We start from the raw sequence: 27889 nt of genomic DNA, 5'->3' as shown, positions 1-27889 counted from the left end.
ACCCTAACCCTAACCCTAACCCTAACCCATCGCGAGTATACTATCTGACGGCAGCGTCGCAGGCATCGTGGAAGGCCAGGTACCGGACGCACGACAACAAACCGCGGCAATCTTGGACATCATCGACAAGATCGTAGCTGGGGCTTCAGGAGGCAGAGGCGGCGTCGCAAATCTCATTGATGCTGTGGTCTATCTGACTGAAATGGAGCGAGACTACGCCGGCATGAACGAGGAGTGGAACAAAGTCTTCGCGAGCAGGGAGGCTGCGCCAGCGAGGGCGACTGTTGGGGTGAAGGCTTTGCCTGATACAAGGTTCGTGGTTGAGGTCAAGGCGGTGGCCGTTGTGCCGGAGTGAAGGTGTATGAGCAGTGATGGCAACAAGGTATACTAAAGCGATCATATGAATGTGGAAGCCGTCTTTGCAGCCACTCGATGTTTGACATCTTTTCAGGTGGCAACGAAGCTCGAGATGCAGGTGCACTTGCAGAGATCACTCATGCGAACTTGCCTTTCGATAGATTCGTAGAGACTGTGATTACCCATAGGTTCCAGAGCGGAGGTAATCAATGCTAATGCTAATGAAGTTAGCTATGTCCTATAAAATCTATGTAGTGTCCAACCATAGTATTGGATAGGTAAGTCATTTGTTACATACTCTAGCTTTTAAATTTTGGCGACATATTCTAGTCTAAGAACAAGGTATATCTCTATTACATCCAGTATCATTGCTGATTACATTGTACCCCTTAACGACTGCCGCCTGCCGCCCTCGCATCTTGGTCGCTGTAGTTAAACCCAGCAGGCGCGTGACCGACAGGACTTCAAAAGCCTCACCCTCAAGACAACGAATACAAATACCTAGGCTACTATTGGCGGCGGCTGCTTGGCCAACACCATGCTAGTAATGGATGCGACAACGGCATCTGTCGGAGTCATAGTCATCTCGGACACACACGGCGCTACGTTCCTGCCTAGGCAGGCTGGGCTTCCTAAGGTGGACATCCTCCTGCACTGCGGTGATCTTACTAGTAGAGGACGACTACCCGAGTACGAGAACACATTGTCCTTGCTTGGCAGCATCGATGCGGAGTTGAAACTTGTGATCGCTGGCAACCACGATATCGCTCTCGATGCCGATTATTGGAAGGCTCGCGGGCTCGAGATCGATGGATCGGATTACAGTAGTAGCACCGCAGTAGCGGCCACGAAGCTCATCAAGGGACGCAAAGCTCTGCAAACTGGCGTTGAGTTCGTACACGAGCGCGTACACAGCTTCAAGTTACGGTCCGGCGCCGAATTCGTTCTATACGTGTCGCCATACTATCCAGCATCCGGTGACGGCACCTTCCCACACATAGCGTATCGGTACGAGTCAAACCAAGATCGTTTCAATCCCCCGGAGAAGGCCACAAAGTGCGCCGAAGCGATTGTAATCAATCCCATACCAGACTATCCAAAGGTTGACATAGTTATGACACACACACCACCACTCGGTCATCTCGATCAAGTCAATAACGGTGGCTATCTTGGCTATCGCAGCTTACAACGGGCAATCGCACGTGCAAAACCAAGATTATACTGCTTTGGCCACGTCTATGAAGCGTATAGCGCCGAGCGGATCACATAGAGTGGCTTGTTACCGGACTATGACGATAAGAAGAGCGTACGTTGTCGACAGATCATCGAGCATTCGGTGTAGTCTTACCTTGATGTCAGCAATACTGCTTAGCATCCTCTGCAACATGGTACCGAGACGTTGATGGTCAATGCAGCAATAATGGACCACGACAATGAACCTGTCCAGGCACCATGGGTCATCGAACATGAGCTGCCAATAGCCAGATGAAGCAGGTAGCAGAAAACAGCAGATAGGTTGAATTCATGTACGCCCGATTACTTGACAACTTCGGCTACTCGAAGCCTCCGACTACTCGAAGACCTTGCCAACAATCTTGCCGAACACTCTTCCGCGCTCCCGTGGAACAAACGTCTCTTCGTACTTGTCGATCTCGTCTTTCAGCCCGCCCAAGCTCAGATCCGCTGTCCCAGGTTGAACATATGAGGTTCTGAATATCAACTTCCAGCCGACGAAGGCAACTATGAAGAACCCGATCATGCTGTAGTCCAGGAAGAACCACATGACGCTCCAGTTGCCTTTCAGAAAGACATCGTACCCTCCGGCGAAGATCATGAACAGAGGGCCACCCATCGCAACGTAGCTAGTGTACGGCTGGAACCGTCCTTTGTACGGTAGTGTGTCTCTGGAGATGCCCTGCTTTTGGAGATTAAGGTAGAAGTGTCGGTAGGCAAGGGCCGTAAAGCCGTAGTTCAGCATCTGGCAGCAGGTGATCAGGACGACCAGGTATCCCAGGACTGCCGCGGACGAGCTACTGGACTGAAGGAACGCCAGTAAGCAGAACGAGAGGGAGAAGAGGAGGGCCCAGACAGGAACACCACGCTTCGTGCACCGCGAGAAGATGCGTGGCGCGTGGCCTTCGAGCGACATGCCGTGTAAGGTGCGTGTTGCGGCATACAGAAGTGCATTACCAGCGCTGAATATCGACGTCAAGATCAGGGCGTTGACTATGTGAGGCAAGCCGGAGATCTTGAGCCGCTGCATTGCAATGACATAGGGCCTGTGTTGGTGTCAGTCAAGATGAACGATCTTCTAGGAGTAGCACTCACGATGCTGCGCCAGTACCACTGCCCGAAATCTCTCCGCTCAGGATGGCCAGCAGTGTGGGGCTGTCGGACGGGATGACGATCCCAATGCACAGTGCGGAGCCGACGAAGAAGACGAGGATGCGCCAGGCAAAAGATTTGAACGCCGGAGGCAGTATCTTGCGAGGGTTCTCGGTCTCAGCTGCTACCATGGAGATGTATTCCGGACCGGTGATTCTGTCCAAAATCAGCAGTTGTCCGACCGACGCGCGCAATATGTATGTGCATACGAGAAGCTGGCTTGATAGACACAGGAGAGTACGCCCAAGAAACGACCAGTGTCACCAGCAGCATTGTACTCGATGAAGGCTCCAGGCTTATTCCAGTATCGAAAGCCATAGGCGTCGTGCAAGGGGTTACCGCCCACCATGGTGATGAAAGTGAAGAAGAACAGGCCCACCATCAGGACTACCTTGCCAATTGACAAGTAGAACTCCGAGATTCCGAAGTATCGTACGGTGACCACATTCAGAAAAGCGTAGAGAAGTATCATCGCCACAATGATCGCTTCCACGGGTATCTTGTCGGTCCAGAAGTGTATCATGATATTGAGGGCCACGAGCTCGAAAGGTACCAGGATCGCCATATTCAGGAAGAAATTCCAGGCCATAGCGAATCCCAGAGCGCCGTCGACCCATTCGCTCCCGAACCGGATGAATGGCGAAGGAACTGGAGCGTATGTGACCATCTCGGCGAAACATTCATTGACAGCCCACATGACACCGCCCCAGATGAGGAATGCTATCAAGAGTCCTGCTGGACCTCCTTTTGGCAAGGCGGAACCCATTTGGACGTACAGAGCTGCGACTAGCGTCAGCATATGCTCGCTGATGTTGTCGTGTCACAATCGGACCATATTGGGACCACACGTACAGGTACCGATTGCGCCGCCAATGGCAAACAGCTGAACTTCTGGTCCTCGCAAACTTCGATGCAAGGCCTGCGATCCAGCAGTCACATCGGCAATAGACCCTTCCGTGACATCTTCATCGCTCCTCATGGAGGGATCGACGTTGACTTTGGGTTCGCCGTACTTCTCTCCTGGACCTTTGCTTGAGGACATGGTAGGTATGGCTCTATGGACAACGCCTGGTGGCTTGTCTTTCGTGAATCAGGAAGTACAGCAGGCGGTACGCGTTGCTATAAGGTAATGGCGGACGATACTGCTTCCTACAGCTGCATGTTATCGTGGATGCCATTCTGACTTCGCAAGTCTTGACTCGAGATCCATGAGCTCCGATAACACCCTTGGCTATTCGTGAGCTGGGTCCCGAACACGCCACAGATAGCGGGATCATGACTCTGACAGATGCCTCGAGGTCGTGGTTGTTATCGCGATACTGTACTGTGGTGTTGTGATGTCGGAAGAGCCGACAAGAATGACGTTCGGACCACCCGATGAGCACAGACTCCGGTTTGCGCAACGCGCTTCACGCGTACATGACAATCCACAATGGCAGCATAATGTTAGTCCGGCAGCAGATGAAGGTTTAGCAAGCCGGACGAAGTGACATCGTTCCGAATCCCAGTCAATATGGCCCAAGTACATGTCTGGGATCGTGGTCCCGGCGGAGGACGACTTCACCGGATTCAACCATGTCTTCACTCAGCATTGAGAGGCTCTTTGGTGTGAAAGGCTTCGTAGCAGTCGTGACCGGAGGAGACAGTGGGCTGGGTTTCATGATAAGCAAGGTATGATGATACTCCGCCAGACGAAAAGGCGCTCTGCCCGGCCAGCCCGCGAAGTTATTCTGACATGGGTCAACCAGGGACTCGTCACGAATGGTGCAAAGGTGTACGTCGTCGCACTACCGAGTGAGAGTATCAATCAGAGGCTAGCGGAACTCAACGAGCTTGGCAGTTCCAGTGGTGGTACCGTACATGGGTAGGGGAAGCACCAACACTCGACTCTGTCCCCATCTCCGAGCACTCATTGATGTTCATGCTCTCCAGCCTTCCTGGAAACGTCGCAAGCAAAGATGGCATTGCGGAGATTGCGGCCTATATCGGCAGCCGCGAAGCCCGCGTCGACATGCTCATATCCAATGCTGGGATCAGAAGAGACCCGCCGATACAGTGCGACGTTGTCTCTGCTTCGCTGTCAGATTTACAGACATCAATGTGGTCTTCACGCCATTCAGATTGGGCAGACACGTTCACCGTGAACACCACAGCACATTACTTTCTGTCCGTTGCACTGTTGCCATTATTAGCTGCAGCATCAGCTCTTGATCTGGGCGACGGTCGAGTTGGGAGCAGCGAGGGTCGCGGTGTGGTCGTCATCACGAGTTCTTGCGCCAGCATGCATAATGCCACGAACGTCGACCTGACCAGCTATGCGACGAGCAAGGCTGCGACCGATGTAAGTACCGACTTGGAGAAGGGTGCTCTAAGGCCGCACTCACCAAAGTGACAATCCGCGGCCCTCTGAGGCCTCTTCAAACAGGTTCTAGCTTTGAGACACCGCTGAGCCATGTACCCATCCCTTTCACAGCACCTGGTGAAGCTTCTAGCTGCCAAATTCCGCCGATTCTACGTCCGTGTGGTCGGCATCAACCCGGGGTGTAGGTTTCACTAGAGCAGATACAGCTGGCGAATACTGACCGATGCTTCAGTCGTCCCAAGCCAGATGAACCCTGTTGGAGAGGAGGGCAACATTTTCAGCTCTCTGTTCGATCGAGTCCCTGCGAAGCGCGCAGGGATTGCAGAAGACATTGCTGGAACGGTCATGTATCTCGTCAGTCGAGCGGGTGTAAGTGTCGCTTGTGCTGCTGAATGTCAGCGGACCACTAATGCATAGGCAGGCCTACGTCGACGGCGTCTCTTTATGTGTTGATGGAGGCCGTGTGCTAGTTGCCGATGGACAGGAATGACCGCAGGCCGGACCCTCCTCAGGAATATCGCACGATACGATCAATAATATTAGAGTCAGGAGTTGCGACTTTACATCACGTAAGAGCGGTCTCCATATTCCAAGGACTTAGTTGACAAGCATCATTTTTGTACTTCACAACTCCTTCTCGTTCGATGACAGTTCCACACTTGACGGCCGAACATCCACGCCCGCTGTGAGTCATCCACCACGTGCCTTTGGTTCTACTTGGTATCGCTGAAAGGCCAGCCCACAAGATCAAGGCGGAACTGCGGGCTCACTTCAAGCTCCGTGGCTCTCGCCTTGAGCTCCTCGATATCCTATGATAAAGCCAGTCAGCGTTATATGCCAACATGGTATATTTGTACGTTTACACTTACCCCAGTTGGCATACAGAAACTTCCCTTGCAAGAAGCGAGCCTCGGGAGACGCGAGCCACAGGTAGAAGCTCCCAGGCACCGACACTGCACCACGTAAGCTTCCACATATTGTATGAAACCAGTCAGGGGCTAACCATGGTCTTCAAAGCCGAGAGCCTCTACACCACCGGCGGCCCTATTCATGTCCGTGTCGACGACACCAGGCTGTACGTGGTAAACTGGAAGACCAGTCGCATTACGAATAGTCTCCCACAGCTTTTATACCGCGAATTTAGCCGTGCTATATGCAGCAAAGCCTAAGGGACTGTCAGCTGAGTCAACGAAAGACAGACTTTGTAAGACAAACCAGGCATCTCGGGCAATGTAAGGTGCGCCGCATTGGAGTTGGTCTCAATGGCGACTGCATTCACAGCGGCGTGTATGACGAACGCTTGCGCTACGTTCAAGGAGCCCTCCACATTCTGTGCAACAGTCTGAACGAAGGCTTTCACATCCACGTCTCTGCAGAGGGTCAGTCGTGTCCTTCGGCTCACAAATGAGTGCTTACCTCGCGGGATCCATTGGGCCGGTGACAGCGGCGTTACTGACGACGACATGAACCTTGTCCTCCCCGGGGAACTTCTGGAAGGCTCCGTCGACCTGCTCCTTGTTCGCCACATCCACTGAGGCTGTGAAGACGTTCGTGCCGTACTTTCGTTCGAGAGAGGCTTTGGTGTCGAGCAACGGCTGCTCTCGACGACCGAGCAGAGCGATACGAGCAGCGCCAGCTTCGGCGAAGTAGCGGGCTACCTCAGCACCAATGCCCGTCCCACCGCCTGTCACGATCACATTCTTGCCTTTGGCGGAGACTTCGGGTCTTGAGGGATCGCCAGATGGCTGTCCTTTCGTCTGCCACCACGTCTCCGTTGGTGAGGGAAAGGGAGGCATTATGGAGGAAGTGTAGGGCAACGCGGCTTGTATCGAGATGGCGAATTTGCTCGATGCTGTATCAAAGAATTGCGAAGCTGTTGATGCTGCTACATCGGTGAAGCACACTGATTCTTATATCACAAGTGATGCTCCGGCTGATTTACCTCTGAGTATTCTCTGTGCATTACAAATGATCCCTTGTCTGCGAATTGTTCCATGAGAGATCTTCGGCGAAACGCCATCTTGGGCGTCGATATCGTTTCGACACCGTGAGTTGTACAAAGTTGTCCGATGCAAAGGCTGCGGTACAAAATGCTCCGATGTTCTCGGCAGGATTGATCGACAGCTGATGACAAACTCGAATCTTGGATCTTTCATCTACACTATGCTCTATGAACTTCAATTTGACACAGGACTCTCACAGTCTTCTACTCGGCTGTGAAGATGCACGACGATAATACGTCTGTGCTCAGGTGCGAGCGATGCCAGAAGCCCTTTGACAAAGGTAGGTGGCCATCGCCCACGATGGATGTTACCACGGCTAGCTGATGCCATCTTGTCTGAAGAGACCACACTCAAGCGACATGGATACTATTGCCGCTCTCGAAGGACTGAGAAGCGCAGTCGAGTCAGATCGTGCGCCGCTTGCATCAAGCGAAAACAGCGCTGCACGCATCCTCGGGACAACAAGGACTCTCCGTCTGGCCTGCAGGAAGAGTCAGTTGATAACACTCCGTGGCCGGCGCCAACCAGTCAGCTGAACGAGCTCGACGGCTCACAGGATACTCCGCACGATCTCGCAGTCCTGGAGTGGTCGCCGGACTCCGGTAGGAACTTTGATGATACATTATCCTACGCTTAGAAGAGGGTGAGTCAGAGTACAACAACGTAGATGCTCTGCTCATCGTAACAGTCATGGTAACTATGCATGCCTGCCCACCACTCGAGCCTCATACTGACACCGCTTCAGGTGCTGCGGCGGCATCTATATCACACCTCGGTGACCAGCGTCGACCAAGCTGGGCTTTGGGACTACGATCTTGTCGCCAGCTGGAAGGACTGGATTTATGACGAGTCAATGCGAAGGTCTGATATTGACATGCTGTGTGCTGCAAAACCATGACTGACAGAAGCAAAGATTATGCGTCGTGTACCAAATCATCAACCTGATCGCCATTTTCGAGCCAGCGGCGTTGTGTACTTCGGTCCTTCTCTTGTCGCCGTTGCCAACCAAAAAGGCTTTATGGGAAGCGGCCGTTCAAAACATGTGGACGGCCACATGCGAGAACGACGTAAACGCTCAAACTCTCTATGGTCTGGCTGCCAACGGAGACCTGCTGAAGATCGAAGAGATGGGCTTGCCAACAAGAAGTAAAGCTGGCTGGGAAGACTGGAGCACGGGAATGGATGGAATGGGAGGGCTAATTATGCTTGCTGCTTGTCTAGTCGGCTGAGCTGCCAATTGCATCCAAGACTCATTTCCGCACTGGAACTTCTTGAAGTGCATCGATGGGTCATCGCCGTCAGCTCCGCCCGCTACTTTGCTCGACGGGTCTGCTTCGCGACCACGGGGTATCACCTTTGCGTTTTATGTGGAGATCAACTCCTTCGGATCAGATTTCAGTCAATGAGCTCAAACAAGCAGCATTGCTAAGTCACAGGCGTCCAAGAATCGGGTATTGGCACCTCCATTCAACAAATGGTATCGTGACGTGGGCTACCTGCAAGCTGAAGTAGATCGCATCGCCCAGCTCTTGCTTGCTTGCTTGCTTGTAGTCGGGATCTAGGTCTTCGTCTTCCAACCCTGCGCGCCACCATCGCTCTGTCGTACGTGAACGAACTTCAAATTATTTGCTTCCCTCGGCACTCTTCTCGCGTCGGCATTGTTGGCTTCCACAACTATGCTCCAACGTGTAGCCCTTGCCTAGTCTAGTCGAGATATGCTTCCACGTGTAGCCCCTAACCCTAACCCTGAGTCGGAAGCTTTGTAGGACTAAATTCGTATCGTCCGTCGTATTCTAACGCTATATTGATCGCTCGATTATACTTGTTATATTACGAGTAATATTATACCTAGTTATGTATTCTATAAGTACGTTCTCGCGATCCGCTAAGGGAAAGCCGGGCGTAATATACGGAGAACTTTAAAACTACAACCGGGCATTTTACGATAGATATATATTAAACGGGTAGGTTTCCGGGCTTCTACTATATATAAAAGATACTCCCCTAAACTCGACCTATCTCTTACTCGAATCTAGGACTATTCTAGCGGGTTTTAGGCTACCCTACCTAAGTAGAATATACCTTAGTAGAATATACCTACGTAACTAATTTCATATAGAGGTATAATAGATACTATAGAGGGCTCTAAGTAGAATATTATAACGTTCTACTAGAGTATCTTAGTTGGTAATAACTTCTATAATATATTTATAGCGCTATAAGTATTATATAAGCTTAATATTCTTACTCGTAATTTAGTAAACTATACGCTATTATTTAGCATCCTATTTACAAAATTTAAGCGACTTTAAAAATCCTAACCCTAGGCCAAAATCCTACTTATAAAATCTTATAGACTCTTATAACCTCTTATATAGACTATATTTAATTTATTATAATTATGTAATATTCTCTAATAAGAGTTTTATAACTTCTCTACTATATTTATAATAAATAGCTTTTATACTCTATACTATATAGATCTAATTCTATTACTTTTCTTATAAAGAGTCTACTTTTAGAATAGGCTAGTAAGATATCGAAGTAGCTAGTAAGTAAATATAGAGGCTTATGGACCCTTAGATAGTAGAGTAGGATAGTAATAATAATTCTACTATAATTACATAGATTCTAGAGTTAGTAAGTAGAGAATCTAGTAGATTCAATTAGAATTATATAGAAGTACTCTTCTAGTCCTAATTTCTACTCTCTAAGGAAATCCCCTTCGCTCTTTCTCTCCTTCGATTACTCCTCTTTGACCTCGCGCTTCCTTCTACTTTCTCTTCCTTCGAAGTACATCCCTAATCCTCCCGCCAACGTACGTACCAATCGCCTTTGCAAAAGCTCGGCTCTACGACCTGCAATTCTTGTAAGCGGTTACAAAGACATACGAAACAGGCGTGTAAAAGTACCGTGTTGTTTGCGCCCATCAATGCTTCGCATTTTCTCACTCGCGGCTCCTCGCCTTCGCTTCCCACCTCGTGTCGCTCACGACGTTTGCTCTTCCTCTTTGCGCTCCTACCTTCTTCGCGAGCAGAACCACCGGAGTGAGACGCAGGCAGCCCAAACACCACCGCCCTCCTCGCCATCTGCTTGACAGCCTCTTTTTCCTCTGCACGCCTCGTCCCTTCGACCCTCTTCTGCTGCATCTCTGGAGTCTCCTCGATCTTCTCCGCCCATCCTCTCTCCCCTCCCACGCTGAAATTGACATCACTCTTCACCTGAGGCGGCCGGATGCGTAGGCTTACACCACTCGTTTCGAAGCGCTCTTGGCCAGGTATGCTGCCATCGGACCCCTCGCTTCCGTCGTCCAGTAGAGAGTCCACCGCAAGCCCTTTCGATGGCCGCTCCGCAGTAGCGCCTTCATCCAGCATGTCTACTGACTTGAACTCCTTCTCGACGACACCTCTAAAAGCGCGGTTCTTCCTACGGCCGTACACCTTCCTCGGATCTGATCTGTCGCCGTAGAAAGCAGTCTCGACTTCGCTGAGTTGGACCATGATTCGTGGATCGCCTTTCTTGGGCTGATGTTTTGCTTTGACTTCGTTGACAATCCTGCCCTCCAAAAGCTCGACCAGTATGCTGGCAAGCTGGCTCTCCGTGCTGTCTCCCGCACTGCTCGGCTTGTGGCTGTACGGTTGCGTTAGTGACTGCTCCTGCTTGTGCTGGACGAGGAGAAGGGAATATGTACTGTCTGCATTTATCTGAACAATACCGAGCTTCCTTCTTTGCTCTTCGCGCTCCAATGACCCTGCCACAGGTGTGGCAGTACTGGGTATCAGGCTGGGTGACGTAGTATGGCGGTGGCACGGCGGTGTCCTTGCGTGGTCGGGAACTGTTGGGGCGTTGTTAGCTTGTGCTTGTCCCGACTGCTGTTCAAGGCTATAGATTACCAAGAGTCCATCCAGCTCATGATGGCGGCTTGACGAAAGAGAGATAGGCAGAATGGTGGCAAGTTTAGATCAACCAGTTGCGAAGACCGTTCTGCAGTGGTGGCAGACTCGCGGCGCCTGCACCACGTTCAAAGTGATTCGTGCGACCGTAAGAGGCCAGCAGAGATCACTTCGATCTCTCGTGAAGTGCACGCAGTGGCCACATAAATATATGCGAGATGGTGTTTGATGAAGAGACAAGACAGGGAGGCAGAAGCGCAGGTCTATCCGGCATCCCCACCGGGCGCAATCTATGCAGTTGACAGCGAGAAGGTGCTGGATCGAGCACATTTCGACATGGTCTGAAATGATGACGGCAGTATCTAGACATGACTGAGGACACCTACGTGCGGGAGCTAGAGTACAGCACACAGTGATCCCATCCATCGCATACCAGTACAGCTTCCTTCCGCCGTATTCCACACAACCCATCAAATCTCACACTCACAGCGTCATTTCCCCAAACCTCTCCTCGATGTCACGAGCTGATGTGACGCCAGCAGCTGGCCGATGACTCTGCCCTCCCACGGTTGGACACGACGCGAGAGCCATGGGCATCCCGCATTCGCAGTGAACGGGTGGCCGTTGACGCAGCGGTACCAATGCCCAGTCCCGCCAAACTCCTTCGACATCGTACCCTAACAAGAATGTCACTAGAGGGAAGGCATGCCCGATGGCGACCTACCACAATCATCCTCATCTCCGTGCTTGATACTCCTTCGTGAAGCATGCGCCGCACCTCCGCGGCTTTCGTTCGAATTGCCTCCATGCCGGCCGATGGCGTCTCCTGGACAAGGTCGGGACGCTCCCGGCGCAGACGCATCTGCCGTTGCTCACTCTTCTCCGCCTGCTGGGCGAAGATCTTCTCGACGTCTTTGAGCCGCTCGACCGCGCGCAGGTTGAGCTCGTCGATGTAATGCTGAGACCCAGATCCATCTCCATCGGCATCGATACTATGGATGCCACATTCCATCGCTGCGAGCTTGGCCCATAACACCAGCGCTTTGGCCTCTTGGCGGACGTATGCGCCGTCCTTTGCTTCGGTGGTGAGCTCGTCGCACAGCGCACGGTTGGCGGAGAAGTCGACCCGCAGAACACCACGCAAAACCGTCGGTGTCCCCACCTGTACATCGACAATGTCACTGAACAGGATGATGTGGCTGCGTATGAGCAGGTTGCTTGACAGCAAATGATCGCGGAGTTGCAGCTCTTCGCTTTCGAAATTGAATGCTGCGGGATGGTCGGAGGAACTGTTTCGACAACGAGCTATCTCGACCAGGTCGTGTACACGCTGTATCGCGCAAACGTTAGCTGCAATCGTTTCATAGCACCCACGGACTCGCTCCATACTTACCTGGTATGGTTGCTCGTCTTCAGTGAGTTGCTGCGAGAAATGCGCGATCTCCTGAACCAGCAGGAAAAGCTTGTTGTACCGCTTTGAAGTCTTCAACCTCCTGACGACTCCCATCTGAGCTATGACGTCTCCTTCGAGGAACACGGATTGGCTGGGCTTGCGCTTCGAGTCGAGTGAACCCAACAAATCGCCTTCGATCTTGCTCAAGCGCGCGGCCAGATCCTGATGCCTGCTGTTCGACCAAGCAGTAAGTTTCTCTTCGCCAACTCATCGAGTGCTGCCCGTCTAACGATGCGACCGTGGCGGGCCTCGTTGCGCAGCGAGCCTCTGCACTCCGGGCACGGCTTGGAGTCTTGAATGGAGAATGGTTCGGGTGAAGGCTTCAAGCCGGTCAACTTGCCAGAGAGTGGCTCAATGTCGTAGTACTTTTGCATCTCCGCGGTGCCATCGAGTGAGTCGACAGTGATGGCGTGGCCACATGGCGTAAAAATGCACGGGTCTTCGTCCATATCGATGTCTCCGTAAGAAGTGAACATCAGTAGATCTGCCTTCGTGGCCTTGACATCCTCCGACCCGTGCTTCTGGCAAAACTTGGCTTCAGGACACTCTTTCGAGCAGATTGAAGGGCACTTGCACCCACATGCGAGAGTCTTCGGGCACCTCTCAATGCAAGGAATGTTGTCGCAAGGACAAGCGCAAGGCATCCTGCATCGGTTGCCGCCGTGAGAGCATTGCGAGCCTGAGCTGCAGTATTCCTCAGATCCTCAGAGCACGGGACGCACGGCTCTGAACATTTCTTGTTGCAGCGTCCATGCGAGCACTCCGAATCGCAGCGAGCCTGACACAGCCGACAAGAACGGCCCTGATGGCAAGAGTCGGCACAGCGGTAAGACGCAAGGCTTGGTTGAGGGATCCTTTGACAGGCCGATTTGGGTCTGCTGCGGCTGTGGCAAGGCCACCATCACCTGGCTCTTCTCCTTTTTTCTCGAGATCGGCCGCGTCACGATCGTTCAGGATGATCAAATGCGTGCTGCTGAACCTTTGGCGAAGCTTGCGTAATTGACCGAGGTACGGAGTAAGCACCGCGATGTCAGCCGGTTTGTACACGCCTTGCAGAAATATGTGCTTGACAAGGGCTGCGACCATGTCGACCTCGTATGCGTTGGTGCGCGACGTGGACTGACCACTACTGTCGTTGTCGTCTTCAAGCTGATCATGATGCATCCAGAAAAGGCGTTTCCGCATGCCGACGACTTCAGGGTACTGAGCAACAGACGGGTCGTCTCGTAAACGTGGGTATTGCGTCGTGCGGACGAGCTGCGCGATGGAGGGATGCATGCGCCTTTGCACCTCGAGAGTGGACAGCGGGAGCAGCTAAGCGAAGAGGTCTTTTGGCCGAACGAGCCTCTCAAATAGCGACACATCGAGAGCATACTGCCCTCCATGGTGACTCTCGGTCGAGAGTTCGAAGTTCTGCACTTGGGGCCGCAACTGCTGATGATCTCCAACCAGTATCACGTGACAGACGGAGGGTAGGAGGGTCGTAAGCATCTGGGCTTCCAGAATTTCGCCGGCTTCCTCGCAGATTAGCAACTTGGGGTCCACTCCATGCAGGAGATCGAGATTGCGAGCCAGACCACTGGTAGTGATGCCGATGATGCTCGCCTGACGGAGAACGTGGAGGTTCACCTCTGCTCTGATCATGTCGAGGTTGTGCTTCGCCTCTTTGTAAGAAGACAGAGCGTGACGCAGCCTCTCTCCAAGCTCGTCCTGGATCTCTGACACCCACGACTTGAACATGACCCTCTTTTCAGCAACTGTCATCTCGGAGCAATGGACCTCTTGCAGCTCTTCGAAAGGGCGGGCGCGCCATCGACCCAGCGACCCGGTCCTCAGCCACAAGTCGAGGATGGTTTCCTGCTTGCGCCCTACAGTGATCCAGCCGTCCTCGTTGGGCGCAAAGATCTGGTCGTGGCGGTATGGATAGTGTTCACGGAGATGTGCCTTAACCATGGTCTCGCTTCCGAGGGAGTTGAGTGCGTCCAAGATCTTGTTGATTTCTTCGGTCTCCTTTTTCGTCTGTTGAAGGAGCTTCCAACGCTCGGCCTTCTCCGTCTTCGTCAAGTCAAGGCTTTGAGCAAGGACACGTAGGTTGACATCATCCAGCCGCTCAGACTTCGATCGGCCACCGATTCTCACGATTCCCAACACGCCATCGTCGACAGAACGCTCCAGTATTGCGTCCAGTGCATGATTGGTGTGAGTGCAGACGAGGATTGGTCCAATGCCGGTTGCCTTCTTATTCGCAAGCGACACCCGGATCAACTGTACGCCAGTGTAGGACTGGCCCGTACCAGGTGGCCCTTGAACGAGTGCAACACTCCGCGATAGACATGAGACCACCGCGGAAGCTTGTCCTGGGTCCAGCGACGAACTCCTAGCCAGCTCACTTGCAGCTTCTCCAGCTTCGTCCGTTACTGCAAGGAACAGAGGCCTGTTGCCTGTCGTGATGCTGGAAAGGTCGTAACGGAAGCCAGGCTGGGTTGCGTAGGTGGGCGGTGGGACAGACACCTCGCGGTCTGGGTTCTCGGGAGTCGATGTTGGCGCAAGAATGTCAGCGAACGGAATGTCTGGGTCTCCACTTATGCGCTGCATCGCTTTCGAGGTTGGTTCAAATGATGGTAGGAGCACGCCGGGAAACTCCACAAGTGATAGCGTTGCGTATGTGGTCTCGTTGATTGATCTGGACAGCAAGCCATGGACGTCGGACTGGTTGACCGGCTTGACGACCACATATGCGTCGTCGGGGTCGAAAGCAGGATTAAACTCCGCCTGCAGTAGTGTAGGCTTTGCGCCTTGCTGAGCGACCACAAAGAAGGTCACCGATCTTTCCGAGCTGATAAGGCTGATGAGTGCGTCAGGCCCAAGACGCTTGGTTTGCTCCCACCATTCCTGGCGAGCGGCTTGGAGCTTTGCCGATTCGCTTTGGGGCGAGCGAAACGAATGGCAAGCTGTGCGCCATGGTACTCGTCGAATGCGGCAGAAGCCAGGTACACGTCCTTATAGACGTAGGTTCGCGCGCCTTGCTGCTTCGACTGCGCCGCGTCCACGCCGTGTGGGTTCTGCAGCCTCTCGAGCTCGAATTTGGCCGCACCTCGAAGCTGACCGACAGTATCTTCACGCAGCAGGCGAAAGTGACGATCGACAAGGCCGGGCACGCCGCCGAAGTGCCATTCGCTTGGGTTGGCGACCGGGAGGTATTCGTTGCGCGAGCTCTGGATTTCCTGGAGAGTCGGCAAGATGGAGATGTCCTGTGCGTGCACGTGGTCGTTGTCATGCCTCCGGCCCTCCTCTGACAGCTCACCAGGACGGTCACGAGCCAGCTGGAACACTGCGCGGGAACCGGCGGGGCGCTGGATGCCTGCTGCGTCCGGCAATGCTTTCCCAAGACCTAGACGCTGCTGCAAGCGCTCCAGGTGCCTTCTTGCCGTGCTGGTTGCGAGACTTGCATTCTGTGGAAGGTTGTTGAGAAAATTGCCGAATGTCTCGGCAATGGGCGTCAAGCCTGGGTCCGCGTGAGCAGGCGTATTGACTTCGGCCATCTTGGTGAGCACGACGAGCGCGGTCTCGATGATGTCCAGTGCGTATTTGTCGACCTCCTCATGCCCCGGTTCCGTGTCCAGCAACTCCGTGAGTGCCGGAAATCCAGCAAGAGCACTGAACAAAGACACAGCTCGCTGACTGCTACCACTGCCCGTGTACAGGATGTTGTAGATGGTCATCAGCTTGGTCCGGAGCAAGACGGACGAGGTGACGTTGGCGTGCGTGATGGTCTTGAAGAACGGCATGAGCTGGGCTTCGGTGATCCGGGTGAGCTGGGCTGGGCTGAAGGTATCGAAAGACTGCTCGAGAAGCTCCTCGATGCGGAGCTGCCCGCCCTCGCTCGTCAGTAGGGTTATCACTTCTTGCATGGTCCCTGTCCCAATGCCGACGAGTTCGAGCGTCTGCTTGAAGAACTTCGACAGGCCATGTCCGAGTGGCTTGGCGCCAGCTGGGCCCTTTGGTATCTTCCATCGGAAGTCCTTGAGAAGTACTTCTGAGTTCTCCGGGGCGCTGTCGCCAGTGCCGGTTGCGCTGAGAGACACTTTGAGCTGGTCGATGTCTTCCTTATCGTGTGAGAAGGTGCACTGCGCGGCGCGTCGGCAAGTCCCCTTCATGAAATACTGGCATGCCTTCGGCTTGAAGGCTGGGTCTTTGACGTGTGCGTATGTACATTTGGAGCCTTTCTTGCACTGGCCCAGCTGGAAGAAGTGGCACGGCCTGCACACTGTATTAGTTGATACGTGATGCAAAGGGGGGGTTGGACACCCACTTCTTGCCTGGCACCATCTCTAACGTGTTCGGAGCAGACGCGCTCTTCGAGGGGTGGTAGCTATCACGTCGTACAGCAACGTCTTCGGGCGGTGAGGCGAACAGTGATGTGAGGTGCGCGAAGGTGCGCTGCTGCCGGTGGTGTCGATGGCTCCGAACGTCACCAAATCGGCGGTTGAGCGTCCGATGCGGACAGTGGTGGTGAATCTGCAAAAGTGGTGGTGCTGCCGTCTGACAGCGAGGTGGACTGGGAAGAAAGCTGGACAGCGGAAGAAGATTGAGCACCAGAAGTCGGCAATCAAGGCTTCCTCAACACGTGAATGAAGTGAAGTCGAAGAAACGTGAACCGGAGCGTCGTGTCTCACTGGACGATTCGTCACGTTACTTCACCTGGAACAAGACCTACAGCCTGGTCTCTTCTCCCTGAGACACGTGCATTCCATTTGTTGGCTCTCCTTCACTGCTATGGTCCGACTGAAATCCTACCACTGCTTCTCTGGATGCGAACATGCAGGAAACATCATCAGCTGGACTCTACCAGATGCTTTGTCGCTTACACAGAGGACCACAACTGAAGTCTCCGCCCGACCCTGACGAGGTTGAGACATACCGCGCTGCCACCACGTCCAGATCAAGCACCAGACCAAGTAGGTGCTCCAGCACGGTCACTGGTCTGCCACTCATTGCAACCCTCATCACCACTTCTGCCGAACCGCGAGACACGCTCAGAACCTACCGTCTGCTCTTATGCCTTGCAACGTTCTCCACCTGAAGCACACAACGCCTTCTCTCTCTCGATGACCAAAGACTTCACACATGCTCTTACGTTCGCCCTCACTCTCTCCCCTGCCATCGCGCGCTTGAAGGAGCAAGAGGAGTGCTCGGCCAGATTCCTCTCCGGCCAGTTGTGCCAAACTGGCAGGCTGGAGTCGAGATTGGCCTGATATCAGACATACCGTCTCATCTCGAGACACAGCAATGATCACCAGAGAAACGTGCAGGGCAAGACATTGGAAGGGTGAGAGAGGAAAGCAGCAGGTTCAGGCAGGTAGGGTCAAGAAAGACGGGGTGATTCAGCGATTCCTTGGTACGATCTAACTCTATCCGGCAGCTCGCCGCAGATATTGTCTATCGACTGTTGTTACATCTAGACTCCTACCACTTTCGACCGTCCTGTCTTGCTCTCATCTCGGCGCAGTACGCCGTAGGTTCCAGAAGCATCGCTTGGACGGTCGTGATAGGTACTGTCTGAGTAGTCAGCATTTTCCGATCTGCTTCACGAACTCCCTGCTCTGCTTACCACACTGTCGAAGTTCCACGCTCGTTCAAAACTGCGCGTGGAGCTCACGCTGTCCATCCATGGCCGTGTTCACACCTTCCCTCTTCCTGGATGGTCAGATCGCGCTTCCGTGACGATCAGTCCTTGTTCACATTCTTCCCGCCATTCCTCCTCCTCCCACCCTGGTCGGAAGTGGCCTTGGCCACTCTACCTCCACCATTCCTGGGCGCTGGGTCAGACTTCGCAGAGCCGTTGGGCCGGCCACCTCCATTCGCCATCCCTCCCCTACCTCCTCCTCGACCGCCACCACGGCCGCCCCTACTACCGCCACCGCCCCTTCCGCCACCTCCAGTCTCAACGAGTCCCACGTTCAGTCCTTTGACACCCTTCAACCCCATCTTACCGATGACACGCTTATCGATCATCGGCGGCTCCGGACAGCCCATAGTCGCAGCCATCTCGTTCGCTTGCTCGACGAGACCGTCGTTGGTCAGTTGCAGCTGCTTTGTGGATGTCTTGTTGAAGCCCAGCCAGGCTTGGTATGCCTTCGATTTGGTGGGCTCGTCTACGTTCTCGAAAGCCCGGTCGACTTCTGGTGCCAGCGCACTCGCCACGGGGCTGATGTCAGTGGGGTAAGGGTTGATTGTGAGACGTTTGTTTGCTCGAAGAAAGAAGCTCTCGCGCTGGGTGAGAAGGATGACGGCTCGACCTTCATTGCCTGCGCGAGCTGTTCGACCAACACGATGGATGTACTGATCGCCGTTAGCGGGCAAGCCAACCTGGATGACCAGACTGACGTTCGGGAAGTCCTGTACGTCATGTCAGCATCTCCCCAAGCACTCTGTCAGCTCCCACTTACCATGCCACGACCAATCACGTCACTGGCCAGCATCAAGCCGCTGGAGGCTGCTTTGAACTCGTTCGTCGTCCGGGTTCGCGCAGCCTGAGAGAGGCGGCTTTGCAATTGGAAGACTTCGATCGAGCTGTTCTTGCCAAGAAGGTTCGAGAACAACGCCGCCATGAGAGCCACACCGTTTGCTGTGGAACCAAATACGATGACCTTGAAGTTGTTTGGAGACAACTCGAATTCTTTTTGGAGCAGAGCGTGGAGCGTGGTGTAGACTTCACGGTTGCTGGGCACTGTCACGAAGAATTGTGGCACTCGGTCGATTGTGGGCGTCTCGTTCGGGTCGACGGTCGAGAGCCTCGTGTAGCCTGGCTTGAGGACTTTCGGCAGCACTGTGTCCATCTTGCTGGGGATCGTAGCGCTGAAGCACATGCCTTGCCAGCCTTGGGTCTTGGGAGGCAGCCGACTGAGGATCTGGATGATGGCGGGGAGGAAGCCGGTGTCAAGCATGGTGTCAGCCTCATCTAGCACGAGTGTACGCATGCGGTTGAGTTTCCTGGCGACTTTGTCGTCGCTCAGATAGTCATTAAGCCTTCCCGGGGTTGCGACGAGCACCTTGGGGTCGCCGGTCATGAATCGCTTCAGCTCCCGGTCTTTCGCAGTGCCGCCGTAGGCTGTGTGACATTCGACAGGCGGAGCGAACTGTGCTGTCACCGACTCGCATTCTTTCGCAATTTGCAGTGCAAGCTCGCGGGTAGGTGATAAGACCAGGATTGCGACTTCGCCTTTTGGAAGTGGTGGCGATGCCAGGAGCGAGTGGAGAGCAGGTAGGAGAAAAGCCAACGTCTTGCCGGTGCCAGTCTTCGCCTGCACGAGGCAGTCTGATCGGAAGTCGGGCAGCTTGGTCAAGGTCATCAGCTGGACCGGCGAGAGGAACCTGGGAGGGGTCAGTGGGTGTAAGCCGACTAGCAGATCACATGCTACTCACTCAAAGCCCATCTTCTCAATCCCCCGCAGCAAGCGCTTGTCCAGCTTCCCCTCCATGACACCCCATCGCTGCTGCGCTTCCTGTGAGCCTTCGTTTAGGCTCGCCATGTCGTTGCGCGTCGTGTTCTGTTTGTAGTGTCGAAGTCTCGAAAAGTTCGGGTTTGGCAGTTGCGGTTGAGAATTTCAGGAGCGCTAGACTAGGCTGCATGCGGCCATCACTGGAATGTCGATTTGTCCTTCGTCTACGACACCACACTGATATACTACCTGACACTGCGCATGCGTTACATGGGGCGGTGAGCCGTGCGCCCCAGCGAGCAGAGAGAATTCTTCGAGCAACCCAGCACAGGCACATCCTAGGAGATCTAAGGCTACCATCGTGAGTACAACACAAAGTCAAAAACATGCCGCACTTCGTATCCGAACAAGCGTTTTGTTGAGATGCCAGGCTCGCTCGAAGGGAGAGTGTGACGGATGTTGATGTTGACAATGCAGGCATAGATTTGAGGTTGCGGTATGGCTTACTCGTCAGACCCGGCGCCATTCCTCGACATTGATAATTATCTACAGTTTACGATCATGACGGGCATATTCAACATCACGCTCTCCCTTGACATTACACCGAGTGGTTATCCGCGATCGGACTGTGCGAGCTCTGCCCAGCCGGGTCAAACTCCTCCATCCACTCGCCCTCCTCACTTCTCGATCTCGAGTCCAATATCTTGCGATCGCTCGGGAAGGTATACAGCTCCCCTATTGATTCGGACCGTCCACTGGTGTGCCTCCGCGAGCTCTGCTCTGTCCGAATCTCCGAGACCCCGGTAGCCGTGCCCTCCCAGACCTTCCGGATCAGGCGCCCGAAGCTAGGCATACATGCGCAGATGACTCCAACGTTGGCTTCGGCATGGCTCCAGATGGCCAAGGGGACGACACTGGGACGTTGGCCTGTAGAGGTGGCGTAGGCGTGGAGCTGTTGAACGCGGACCCCGCTAATGGCAGTAGCGAAGAGGCCTACCAAGAAGTTCAAACACACGCCGAACTTCTTGCTCCTCGATGTTTGGAGTTGGATGATCTTCGGTATGGGCAGGAAGAAAACGACCAGATCCAAGGGGATGTTGAGAGCAGCCATTGCGACGAGTTGCACGTCCGAGTCGATGCAATGCACCTCGATCTCTTGATCCCACCGTTGCCACACCTATAGGAGGTACAGGTCAGTATGGAACAACAAACGTCCACCGCGATGAAATCAAGTACTCACGCCGGATAGAGGGTTGCACGCAAAGATGAGACTTGCCAGCCCACCAATTGTGTACGCCACACATATGCCAATGATGGCGTAGCATGCGGGACGGAACCATGTCATCATTGAGCTTGGGAAGAGACGAAGGTATAGGAGGACGATGGCGATTTTGATCAAGTTGACGCTGCAAAGCCACGTCATCTCGTCTATCCATGCCAGCTAGGGATGTGTAAGTCTTGGTGATCCCAGATCCGCATGTAGTGGTTTATGCGTACTTTTTGGATATGTGAAATATCGTGCCATCTGGGCGCAAGCATCCAGACATCTTTCCCCATCCCAATGTTGACCACTAATCGACGGCATTAGCAGAACCCAACATCATGCGAGCTTGGGTATACATACTGGCTTGGAGGACACCTGAATGGACGATGAGAAAGACAAGTACCATTAAGACGCACCTACAACCACAAGGGCGAAGGGGTCAGCCAACGTCCTAGACTAGAGGGCGGTGTCCATTGAGTCTTTACCAGTCGTCCCAGCCGTAGCCCGGCCCTCCACCCCAAGGAGATCGAGCCAGGAAGCGAAGTGCAACTGCGACGATGGAGATAGCAAACAAAGTCCAGCATACTCGTTCGACCAGAGGTCCTTGGTTCCGCACTGGTAGACCGCAAGCCACGCTAGCCGACTTCTTCGTTATCAATGCCTCTTTGGTGGTGCAATTTGCTACAACGCATCGAGCAACGCCCGCGTTGTGCTGGAGGCTGTTGCAGTCGCATGTTGGGTCGCCTAGTACACAGTCCAAGATTGGAGGGTGAATGGCCAGGCAATCGACCTGTGAAGAAGAACGGTTAGCATGAACGCCAATGTAGTTCAAGCGCTGAGAGAGTTACAGTGCACCGTGGGAGCGCATCTCCCCATGCTTCGACTTCCACTGAGGCATTCACCGCCAACACCGATCTGGCGGCTGCGAAGAGACACAACGTAGTAGCGAACAGAGCGCGACACTGCTTCATGGTGGAAGTCGCGAGAGCAACAGAGCCAGAGCTGCGTTGGCAGACCTGCTCCTACTTACATTGCATGACGTCCTGCATGGCTCCTCCAACGCACGCAACTGACATGTATCCACACGATCCTTTGGTTCACTTGTAGTGCCTCTTAAAAGTGCCTCGGCGCCGTCAAGCGCAGCCAATACCACACGTGGGTGGAGCAGAGCTACACTTGCGATACTACATGTTTATAGTGGCGGGAGGGAGGATCCTTCGACATTCATAAAAATCCTTCACGCAGATTAGCACGTGGGTGACAGGGTGGGGGTAGGAATCCTTCGACGATCATCAAATGATAACGTTCAGAAACGTTATTCTACTAAGTCTAGCCACTCTTCTTGCCGTGGGATTGGCACACCGTACCGATAGGGAACTACCGAGGAGGAGCTGATAAGATACGAAGTCGGGAGTGAGAGTAGAATTTAGCGAACAAGATAGACAATGTTCACGATTGTCGCGGATGACCACGGAGGTCATTGCGAAAACACCTCTCCAGGCTCTTGCTACACCTGCTCGATGGTTCATCCTGGGCACCGCAAAGGCCTGTCTGTAATGGGGAGCTCAACTGCCTGGACGTGCAAGTTCACATGGTTGCTCTTTAGAGGTCACCATGCAAGTGCGAAGATCTATGAGTGTCTCTCCTCGGTCCATCTGATCGACCGTGAAAGGACACTGTCCCTATAAACGGGATTCCGCATGCCTACAGTGAGAGTGCTTGCCTCACGTCTGCCGTGGTCATCTTTTCCTGTCCCAGGGTATTGGTCCATAGGCCTTGAGCACATCTTGAGCCGTCTTGAGGACTTCCGCATGAACGCTGCTGGGTGCGCAGACAAGCCCGTAATCTGGTATCGTCAGCAAGGATCTAGAACACATCTTGTAAAATGTTCAACCCACTGTCGGCCATTTTCCTTCCCCTACTGAAGTCAATCCTCTTGCCTTCAAGATCCGTCACCTTCCCACCAGCTTCTTCGAAGATGAGCACCCCTCCCGCATGATCCCACATATTACTCCTCCAGCTCGCAAACTTGAAGATTCGCATACAGACGCTGCACCTCCCAAGGCCCAGCGCAGCGTATTTCAGAATCGAGCTGTAGAGGTCAACACCTGGCCAAGAGAGGTTCAGCTTCGCAGCCACCTGCTGCTGCAAGATGGTGATCGTGGAGGTGTAGGTTGAACAGTCTGACCAGACCAGCTGGTCCAGCGTTTTGGTATCGCCGTGTCGGTCTATTCGTGTTGCCGGCAAGAGGACGCCACTCTGTTGCATAGGACGAACCCACGTGCCCTTCCCGCGGACGGCGAAGATCATGAGGCCAAAGCCGGCAGTGTCAATGTCATCCTCGTGAACAGTGCTGGAGTCGAATTTGAGGTTAGGGCAGCCAATGACGCCGATTTCTTCTCTGCCATGTCGAAGAAACGCACAGTTGATCGTGTATCTTGATTACCAATGTTTGGGTTAGTGCGCTGTGTTGCTCGATGTCGAGATTCGCTTACTGTTGTCCGCGAAGAAACGTTTGAGTACCGTCAATGGGATCAAATACCCACGTCCGCGGGCCGTCGCTCCGCTCGTTCTTCCCACCGAAATCAATGTATTCCATCGTTTCCGAGGAAGACGTTGGTGTTGCCAGGCTCGTTGGTCCATCTTCGAAAGAGGGTTTTGAGAAAGAGGGTTTTGCTTCCTTGATCAGCTCCCAGACTTTGTCGAGCAGTGGAGCATTCTGCCGCAGCTCATCCGCTGATTCTTCGGCCAGGAAGGTATCATCCTCGCAGTTTGGGTCACCATGAATGGCCGCTGTCAGGAGAGCTTGCACCGCAAAGTCGCCGACAGTCACTGGCGAGAAGTCTGCCTTCGAGATCGAGTTCTCCGGGCTGAGCGTGGCCTCCTGGACACGGCGGGTGAGAATGGAAGAAAGCTGTACGGCCGTGCAGGCCATTTCCAGCTCGTGCTGATAGTCGCTGTCCATAGCCCCGTCTTCACCTTCTGCGAACGTGGAGTATTATGGAGTTATCGTCCGTCTAGCAACATCATGAATCGATGATGATGAGCGGAACAAGAAGTCGAGTAAGACCAAGGTATCTCTAGACTTAGATGATGCAGCATGTCCTATTCATGGTCGAGAAAGTCGTGGGGCACAGGGCGGAAGAGATTGGCAGATTCGAACAGAACAGCAAGCACATGCGTTCAGTCGTGTGGAAGGATATCCATCACGAAGTACATACAAGCTATAACGCGAGTAACCACCGGGTATATAAGTCCACTTCAAACACTCAGTGGAACTTGTTCCTGTCCGCAAACTCATCGTTCTCTAAGAACACCTCAATCGTCTCGTTCATCTTCTCATCCACATCCTTGCAGCACAAGCACGCAATAATGCCAATAATACCGAAACCAAGACTCGTCAGTGCGATCAACTTGATGCCATGGGCGACAGCGAGCTGTTGAGCGTATCCAACGGCACCTGCAACGTTGGCACCAAAGTCCGCCGTGAGCGCCTCCACATCCGTAAGCTCACCCAAGAGAGTGGCAATCTGGCCTTGCGGCACACCGGCTTCGAGGGCAGCGCGTGTGACATAGACTGGCGTTTTCTGCGCGACATCGTTTTGGAAGACGGTGAGGTAGATGGCCTGACCAATGCTGCCGCCGGCAAAGCGGACGCAGCCGGAGAGACCGCCAGAGATACCCAGCTGCTCCTGAGGGACACCCATCTGAGTATAGGCAATGGTGAGGTAGATGGCCCAGCCGTAGCCAAGCATACTGATGACGAGCATGCCACACATCAGGCTGAAGTTGTCTGGAGTAGCGAGAGCTAGGAGGGAGCCGAAGAGGACCATGACGGTGACAGCGGTAGTCTGTTGCCATTGCCAATGCCGAATCTTCGAGCCGAAAAACGAGAGGCCCATAGCTCCAACTGTGATGGCCAGACCCTGCGGAAGGGAGAGATACGCAGCTCTCTGCCATGGCTGGCCACCTGCGGTGTAGAATGAGCTGATCATAGTCGGCCAAATGATGCTGCTGGAGTAGTAGAACATGTTGATGATGGCAAGTGCAATCGCAGGTGCCGTGAAGTCCCGACCTCGTGAGCGTGTGAACACAATTGGAGGCGTGAGAGGGTGTTTGGCGTTCCCGAAGGTCTCCCATAGCGCAAAGATGACCAGAAAGACGAAGCCTACGACCAAGGTCGCAACCACGCGAGGATCAGTAGCTGGTAGTGTGGCAGTATATACAATGCCAACGAGCACGGGAAGCGACCCAGCCATGAAGAGGAACATGCCGAGATAGTCCAGATGGCGGATGGCCTGGCCGAACGGAATGCCTAGAGGATGCGCAGGAGGATAGTAGAAGAACCACAAGCCCGCAGCGGAGATGCCTTGCAGGATGGCAGCTGCGTAGAAGTTCGCTCGCCAGCTTCCAGCGTAGTATCCGTACCGCGCAGTGACTGGGATGACTATGATACAGAGGTAGACAGCCAAATCTGCAAGCACAACACCTATGTGCCGCCACTTGTTTGGGAGCAATTCTGGGAGCGCAAACGCGGCCATCTGACACAGAGCAGCCCCAAGGCCACTAATGGTCATACCAGTGATGACTTGAGCGTTGGACTGTGCTGTCGAGACGATGATGTGGCCGACGGTGCAGATGAACTGTCCAGCGATGAGGAACCATCGCCTGCCTAGCACATCGGTATTCGCGCCAGCCAGCATGAAAGCGACGGTGATGGAGATGATCCAGGCGGCGACGAACCAGTTGGAGGCAGTAGCATCACCTAGATCAGTAGCAATGTCGGCGCCGACTGCTGCCATGACTGGGACGGGCTGCAATCATCGTTAGTCAATCATTCGAGATGAGGTAGCACAACGACTGACGATGAAGCTGAGGCCATAGCCGAAACTGAGGATCGCAACCACCACCCAGGTCTTCGGCGTAACGCGAACATCATCTTGCGGGGGGCGGTCGACGCCAGGGCGATCGTGTCCTTCAGTGGAGCTGTTGTGCCCGGACTCTATGTTGGTCACTTGCTGTTCCTTTTCGCTCGCCATTGCTGCTGTCCTTGAGCGTCGGACCGACAGATCAAACGCAAACCCAGGGACGCAGGGATACAGGTCAGTAAATAGCTGTTGTCAAAGGACGCGGCTCCGAATATAGTTTGGAGACCACATCCAGGAAGCTGGGACTACCCCACGGGGCAGCCGGATAACGATGTCCGGCACTATCATTGCCGAACTATTAGCGAGATAAAACGGTAGATCTGCTGCGGAAGCAGGGCAAACGAAAGCCGTGCAGAGCATATTTGCGCTATTCCCACCAACGGTAGCCGCCTGGCCGTGAGTCCAAGAACTTGACTTCCCGGATTTGGCGCTTGCAGAGCGAACTTCCCAAAACTCGGCCAGCTGTCTCACGTCGGATCGTAGAGCGAAGTTGGAAATGCCTGAAGACGATTCGCGCTTGGTCTGCCATCAAAGGACCGAGGGTGGTCGGAAGTGGCCGACTTGGTACACGCCCAGGAATCCCGCGGATTGGCGGTTCCATTCGACCAGAGCCTGATCAGCTCTGTCCAAAGTCTTCTCCATGCTCCGGGAATAGCGGTCAGGAAGTTGTGTAATCGTGTACACTTCTGTACGTCCGCTCTTCGAAGCCGACAATGCTAAAGTTCACCAGACGGCGCATTAATACATCACAACCAGTGCATCCGTTCGCGATTCATTTGCTGTTGTGGTTATTCATCTGTTGATTCGATCGCTGTGACGGCATTCGGAGACTGATGAGTAGAACAGCTGACGACTACCGCATCAGCCCACCAAGATCCCGTTCCATCCCTTCGACCCTCTCTTCAAGGGCCCTCTTCTTCCGCTCTAGGTCACGTACTTCTTGCTCCTCCCGCTCCAGGTCCTCCTTCGTCATGGGAATAGCCACGTCGTCAAGGCCGGCGGCACCTGCTTCAACATCCTCGGGCTCGCTGTATCCGCCACGGCTGGTCGGCCGATTCATAGCCTGCAATTGAGTCGACTGCTCAGCTACCAAACTCTCGTAATGGTTGATGTTGGCTGCAAGCTGTTGATGCCGCCGGCGGAGTCCAGCGATGCGGTCGTTTGCGCCGGGAATAGGGCTACAGCAACAGGTCAGCCAGCAAGTCGGTTGTTCGGACGACTCATACCCACTAGACTGCAGCAAGCTTCTCGGCACCCTTCAACAGCACCTCCACATCCAGCTCTCCCTTCTGCCTCCCGGTCTCGCCAGTCCTCGTCCGTTGGTACAGGTCGCCGCCCAAGACAGCCGCAACGGCCTTGTTTTTGGGCTGTCTGGGCGCGTAAGCGGTCTGTCGTCTTGTTGTGCCAGATGTAGCTAGTAGTGAGGTACCCGCAACCGATTCAGCAAAGTTGGAGGAGCCAAACTTTGGGAGTGGAGGTGGAGCAAGGTGGAAAAGGGCGCGTTCGTGCTGCTCCGTGTCTCTGATCAGCGTCGTGATGTCCTGATTATTGATTAAGGCGTTGGTGAACATCTTCGGGCTTTGGAAGGAGAGGTCGGCTATCGAGGTGGCGCACAAGGAGATTTGCTCCAGGTGGGAGGAGAGAAGGGCGGCCATGGTTCCGACTCTGGAAGCCTTTCCTGCAGACAGGGGTGTTTGGAGTTCTCCGACTTGGATTGTAGAAGCCTCAACTCATGAAGTCTTCTTCAGCTTCTCCCAATTGGTCTTGCTGTCCAATGTGGTTCGTTGCATGTGTCTTCCAAG

General features: G+C 53.8%; 13 protein-coding genes across 13 annotated transcripts; 2 read left to right on the top strand and 11 right to left on the bottom strand.

Moving 5' to 3' along the window:
- Positions 1 to 895: 895 nt before the first annotated feature.
- LTR77_006507 (uncharacterized protein) lies at positions 896 to 1627 on the top strand (the record flags this gene model as incomplete). The annotated part of the gene is made up of 1 exon (XM_064803749.1): positions 896 to 1627. One exon carries the CDS (start codon positions 896 to 898, stop codon positions 1625 to 1627), a length of 732 nt encoding a protein of 243 aa, XP_064658664.1.
- Positions 1628 to 1927: 300 nt separating this feature from the next.
- LTR77_006506 (uncharacterized protein) lies at positions 1928 to 3784 on the bottom strand (the record flags this gene model as incomplete). Its single annotated transcript, XM_064803748.1, has 4 exons — positions 1928 to 2636; positions 2686 to 2898; positions 2952 to 3522; positions 3595 to 3784. 4 exons carry the CDS (start codon positions 3782 to 3784, stop codon positions 1928 to 1930), a joined length of 1683 nt encoding a protein of 560 aa, XP_064658663.1.
- A 1239-nt stretch (positions 3785 to 5023) lies between these two features.
- On the top strand, positions 5024 to 5594 carry LTR77_006505 (uncharacterized protein; the record flags this gene model as incomplete). The annotated part of the gene is made up of 4 exons (XM_064803747.1): positions 5024 to 5083; positions 5216 to 5285; positions 5337 to 5473; positions 5526 to 5594. The coding sequence occupies 4 exons, from the start codon at positions 5024 to 5026 to the stop codon at positions 5592 to 5594; spliced, it is 336 nt and encodes a 111-aa protein (XP_064658662.1).
- Positions 5595 to 5875: 281 nt separating this feature from the next.
- On the bottom strand, positions 5876 to 6900 carry LTR77_006504 (uncharacterized protein; the record flags this gene model as incomplete). Its single annotated transcript, XM_064803746.1, has 6 exons — positions 5876 to 5913; positions 5974 to 6057; positions 6108 to 6177; positions 6238 to 6269; positions 6320 to 6474; positions 6521 to 6900. 6 exons carry the CDS (start codon positions 6898 to 6900, stop codon positions 5876 to 5878), a joined length of 759 nt encoding a protein of 252 aa, XP_064658661.1.
- A 3058-nt stretch (positions 6901 to 9958) lies between these two features.
- On the bottom strand, positions 9959 to 10607 carry LTR77_006503 (uncharacterized protein; the record flags this gene model as incomplete). Its single annotated transcript, XM_064803745.1, has 2 exons — positions 9959 to 9973; positions 10020 to 10607. The coding sequence occupies 2 exons, from the start codon at positions 10605 to 10607 to the stop codon at positions 9959 to 9961; spliced, it is 603 nt and encodes a 200-aa protein (XP_064658660.1).
- Positions 10608 to 11491: 884 nt separating this feature from the next.
- Positions 11492 to 12902, bottom strand: LTR77_006502 (uncharacterized protein; the record flags this gene model as incomplete). The annotated part of the gene is made up of 4 exons (XM_064803744.1): positions 11492 to 11677; positions 11725 to 12330; positions 12394 to 12622; positions 12661 to 12902. 4 exons carry the CDS (start codon positions 12900 to 12902, stop codon positions 11492 to 11494), a joined length of 1263 nt encoding a protein of 420 aa, XP_064658659.1.
- Positions 12903 to 13149: 247 nt separating this feature from the next.
- Positions 13150 to 15048, bottom strand: LTR77_006501 (uncharacterized protein; the record flags this gene model as incomplete). Its single annotated transcript, XM_064803743.1, has 2 exons — positions 13150 to 13735; positions 13829 to 15048. The coding sequence occupies 2 exons, from the start codon at positions 15046 to 15048 to the stop codon at positions 13150 to 13152; spliced, it is 1806 nt and encodes a 601-aa protein (XP_064658658.1).
- A 224-nt stretch (positions 15049 to 15272) lies between these two features.
- Positions 15273 to 16782, bottom strand: LTR77_006500 (uncharacterized protein; the record flags this gene model as incomplete). The annotated part of the gene is made up of 2 exons (XM_064803742.1): positions 15273 to 16713; positions 16766 to 16782. 2 exons carry the CDS (start codon positions 16780 to 16782, stop codon positions 15273 to 15275), a joined length of 1458 nt encoding a protein of 485 aa, XP_064658657.1.
- Positions 16783 to 18180: 1398 nt separating this feature from the next.
- Positions 18181 to 19985, bottom strand: LTR77_006499 (uncharacterized protein; the record flags this gene model as incomplete). Its single annotated transcript, XM_064803741.1, has 3 exons — positions 18181 to 18852; positions 18903 to 19827; positions 19879 to 19985. The coding sequence occupies 3 exons, from the start codon at positions 19983 to 19985 to the stop codon at positions 18181 to 18183; spliced, it is 1704 nt and encodes a 567-aa protein (XP_064658656.1).
- Positions 19986 to 20493: 508 nt separating this feature from the next.
- Positions 20494 to 21318, bottom strand: LTR77_006498 (uncharacterized protein; the record flags this gene model as incomplete). The annotated part of the gene is made up of 2 exons (XM_064803740.1): positions 20494 to 21072; positions 21136 to 21318. The coding sequence occupies 2 exons, from the start codon at positions 21316 to 21318 to the stop codon at positions 20494 to 20496; spliced, it is 762 nt and encodes a 253-aa protein (XP_064658655.1).
- Positions 21319 to 23025: 1707 nt separating this feature from the next.
- LTR77_006497 (uncharacterized protein) lies at positions 23026 to 24124 on the bottom strand (the record flags this gene model as incomplete). The annotated part of the gene is made up of 2 exons (XM_064803739.1): positions 23026 to 23596; positions 23655 to 24124. The coding sequence occupies 2 exons, from the start codon at positions 24122 to 24124 to the stop codon at positions 23026 to 23028; spliced, it is 1041 nt and encodes a 346-aa protein (XP_064658654.1).
- Positions 24125 to 24428: 304 nt separating this feature from the next.
- LTR77_006496 (uncharacterized protein) lies at positions 24429 to 26198 on the bottom strand (the record flags this gene model as incomplete). Its single annotated transcript, XM_064803738.1, has 2 exons — positions 24429 to 25973; positions 26025 to 26198. 2 exons carry the CDS (start codon positions 26196 to 26198, stop codon positions 24429 to 24431), a joined length of 1719 nt encoding a protein of 572 aa, XP_064658653.1.
- A 742-nt stretch (positions 26199 to 26940) lies between these two features.
- Positions 26941 to 27742, bottom strand: LTR77_006495 (uncharacterized protein; the record flags this gene model as incomplete). The annotated part of the gene is made up of 2 exons (XM_064803737.1): positions 26941 to 27265; positions 27318 to 27742. 2 exons carry the CDS (start codon positions 27740 to 27742, stop codon positions 26941 to 26943), a joined length of 750 nt encoding a protein of 249 aa, XP_064658652.1.
- Between the last annotated feature and the right edge of the window lie 147 nt (positions 27743 to 27889).

Source organism: Saxophila tyrrhenica (genome assembly GCF_035928015.1).
Source record: "Saxophila tyrrhenica strain CCFEE 5935 chromosome Unknown scaffold_9, whole genome shotgun sequence".
Lineage (NCBI taxonomy): Eukaryota > Fungi > Ascomycota > Dothideomycetes > Mycosphaerellales > Extremaceae > Saxophila > Saxophila tyrrhenica.
Note: the sequence above shows the minus strand (reverse complement) of the source record. Positions and strands in the feature narration are given on the sequence as shown.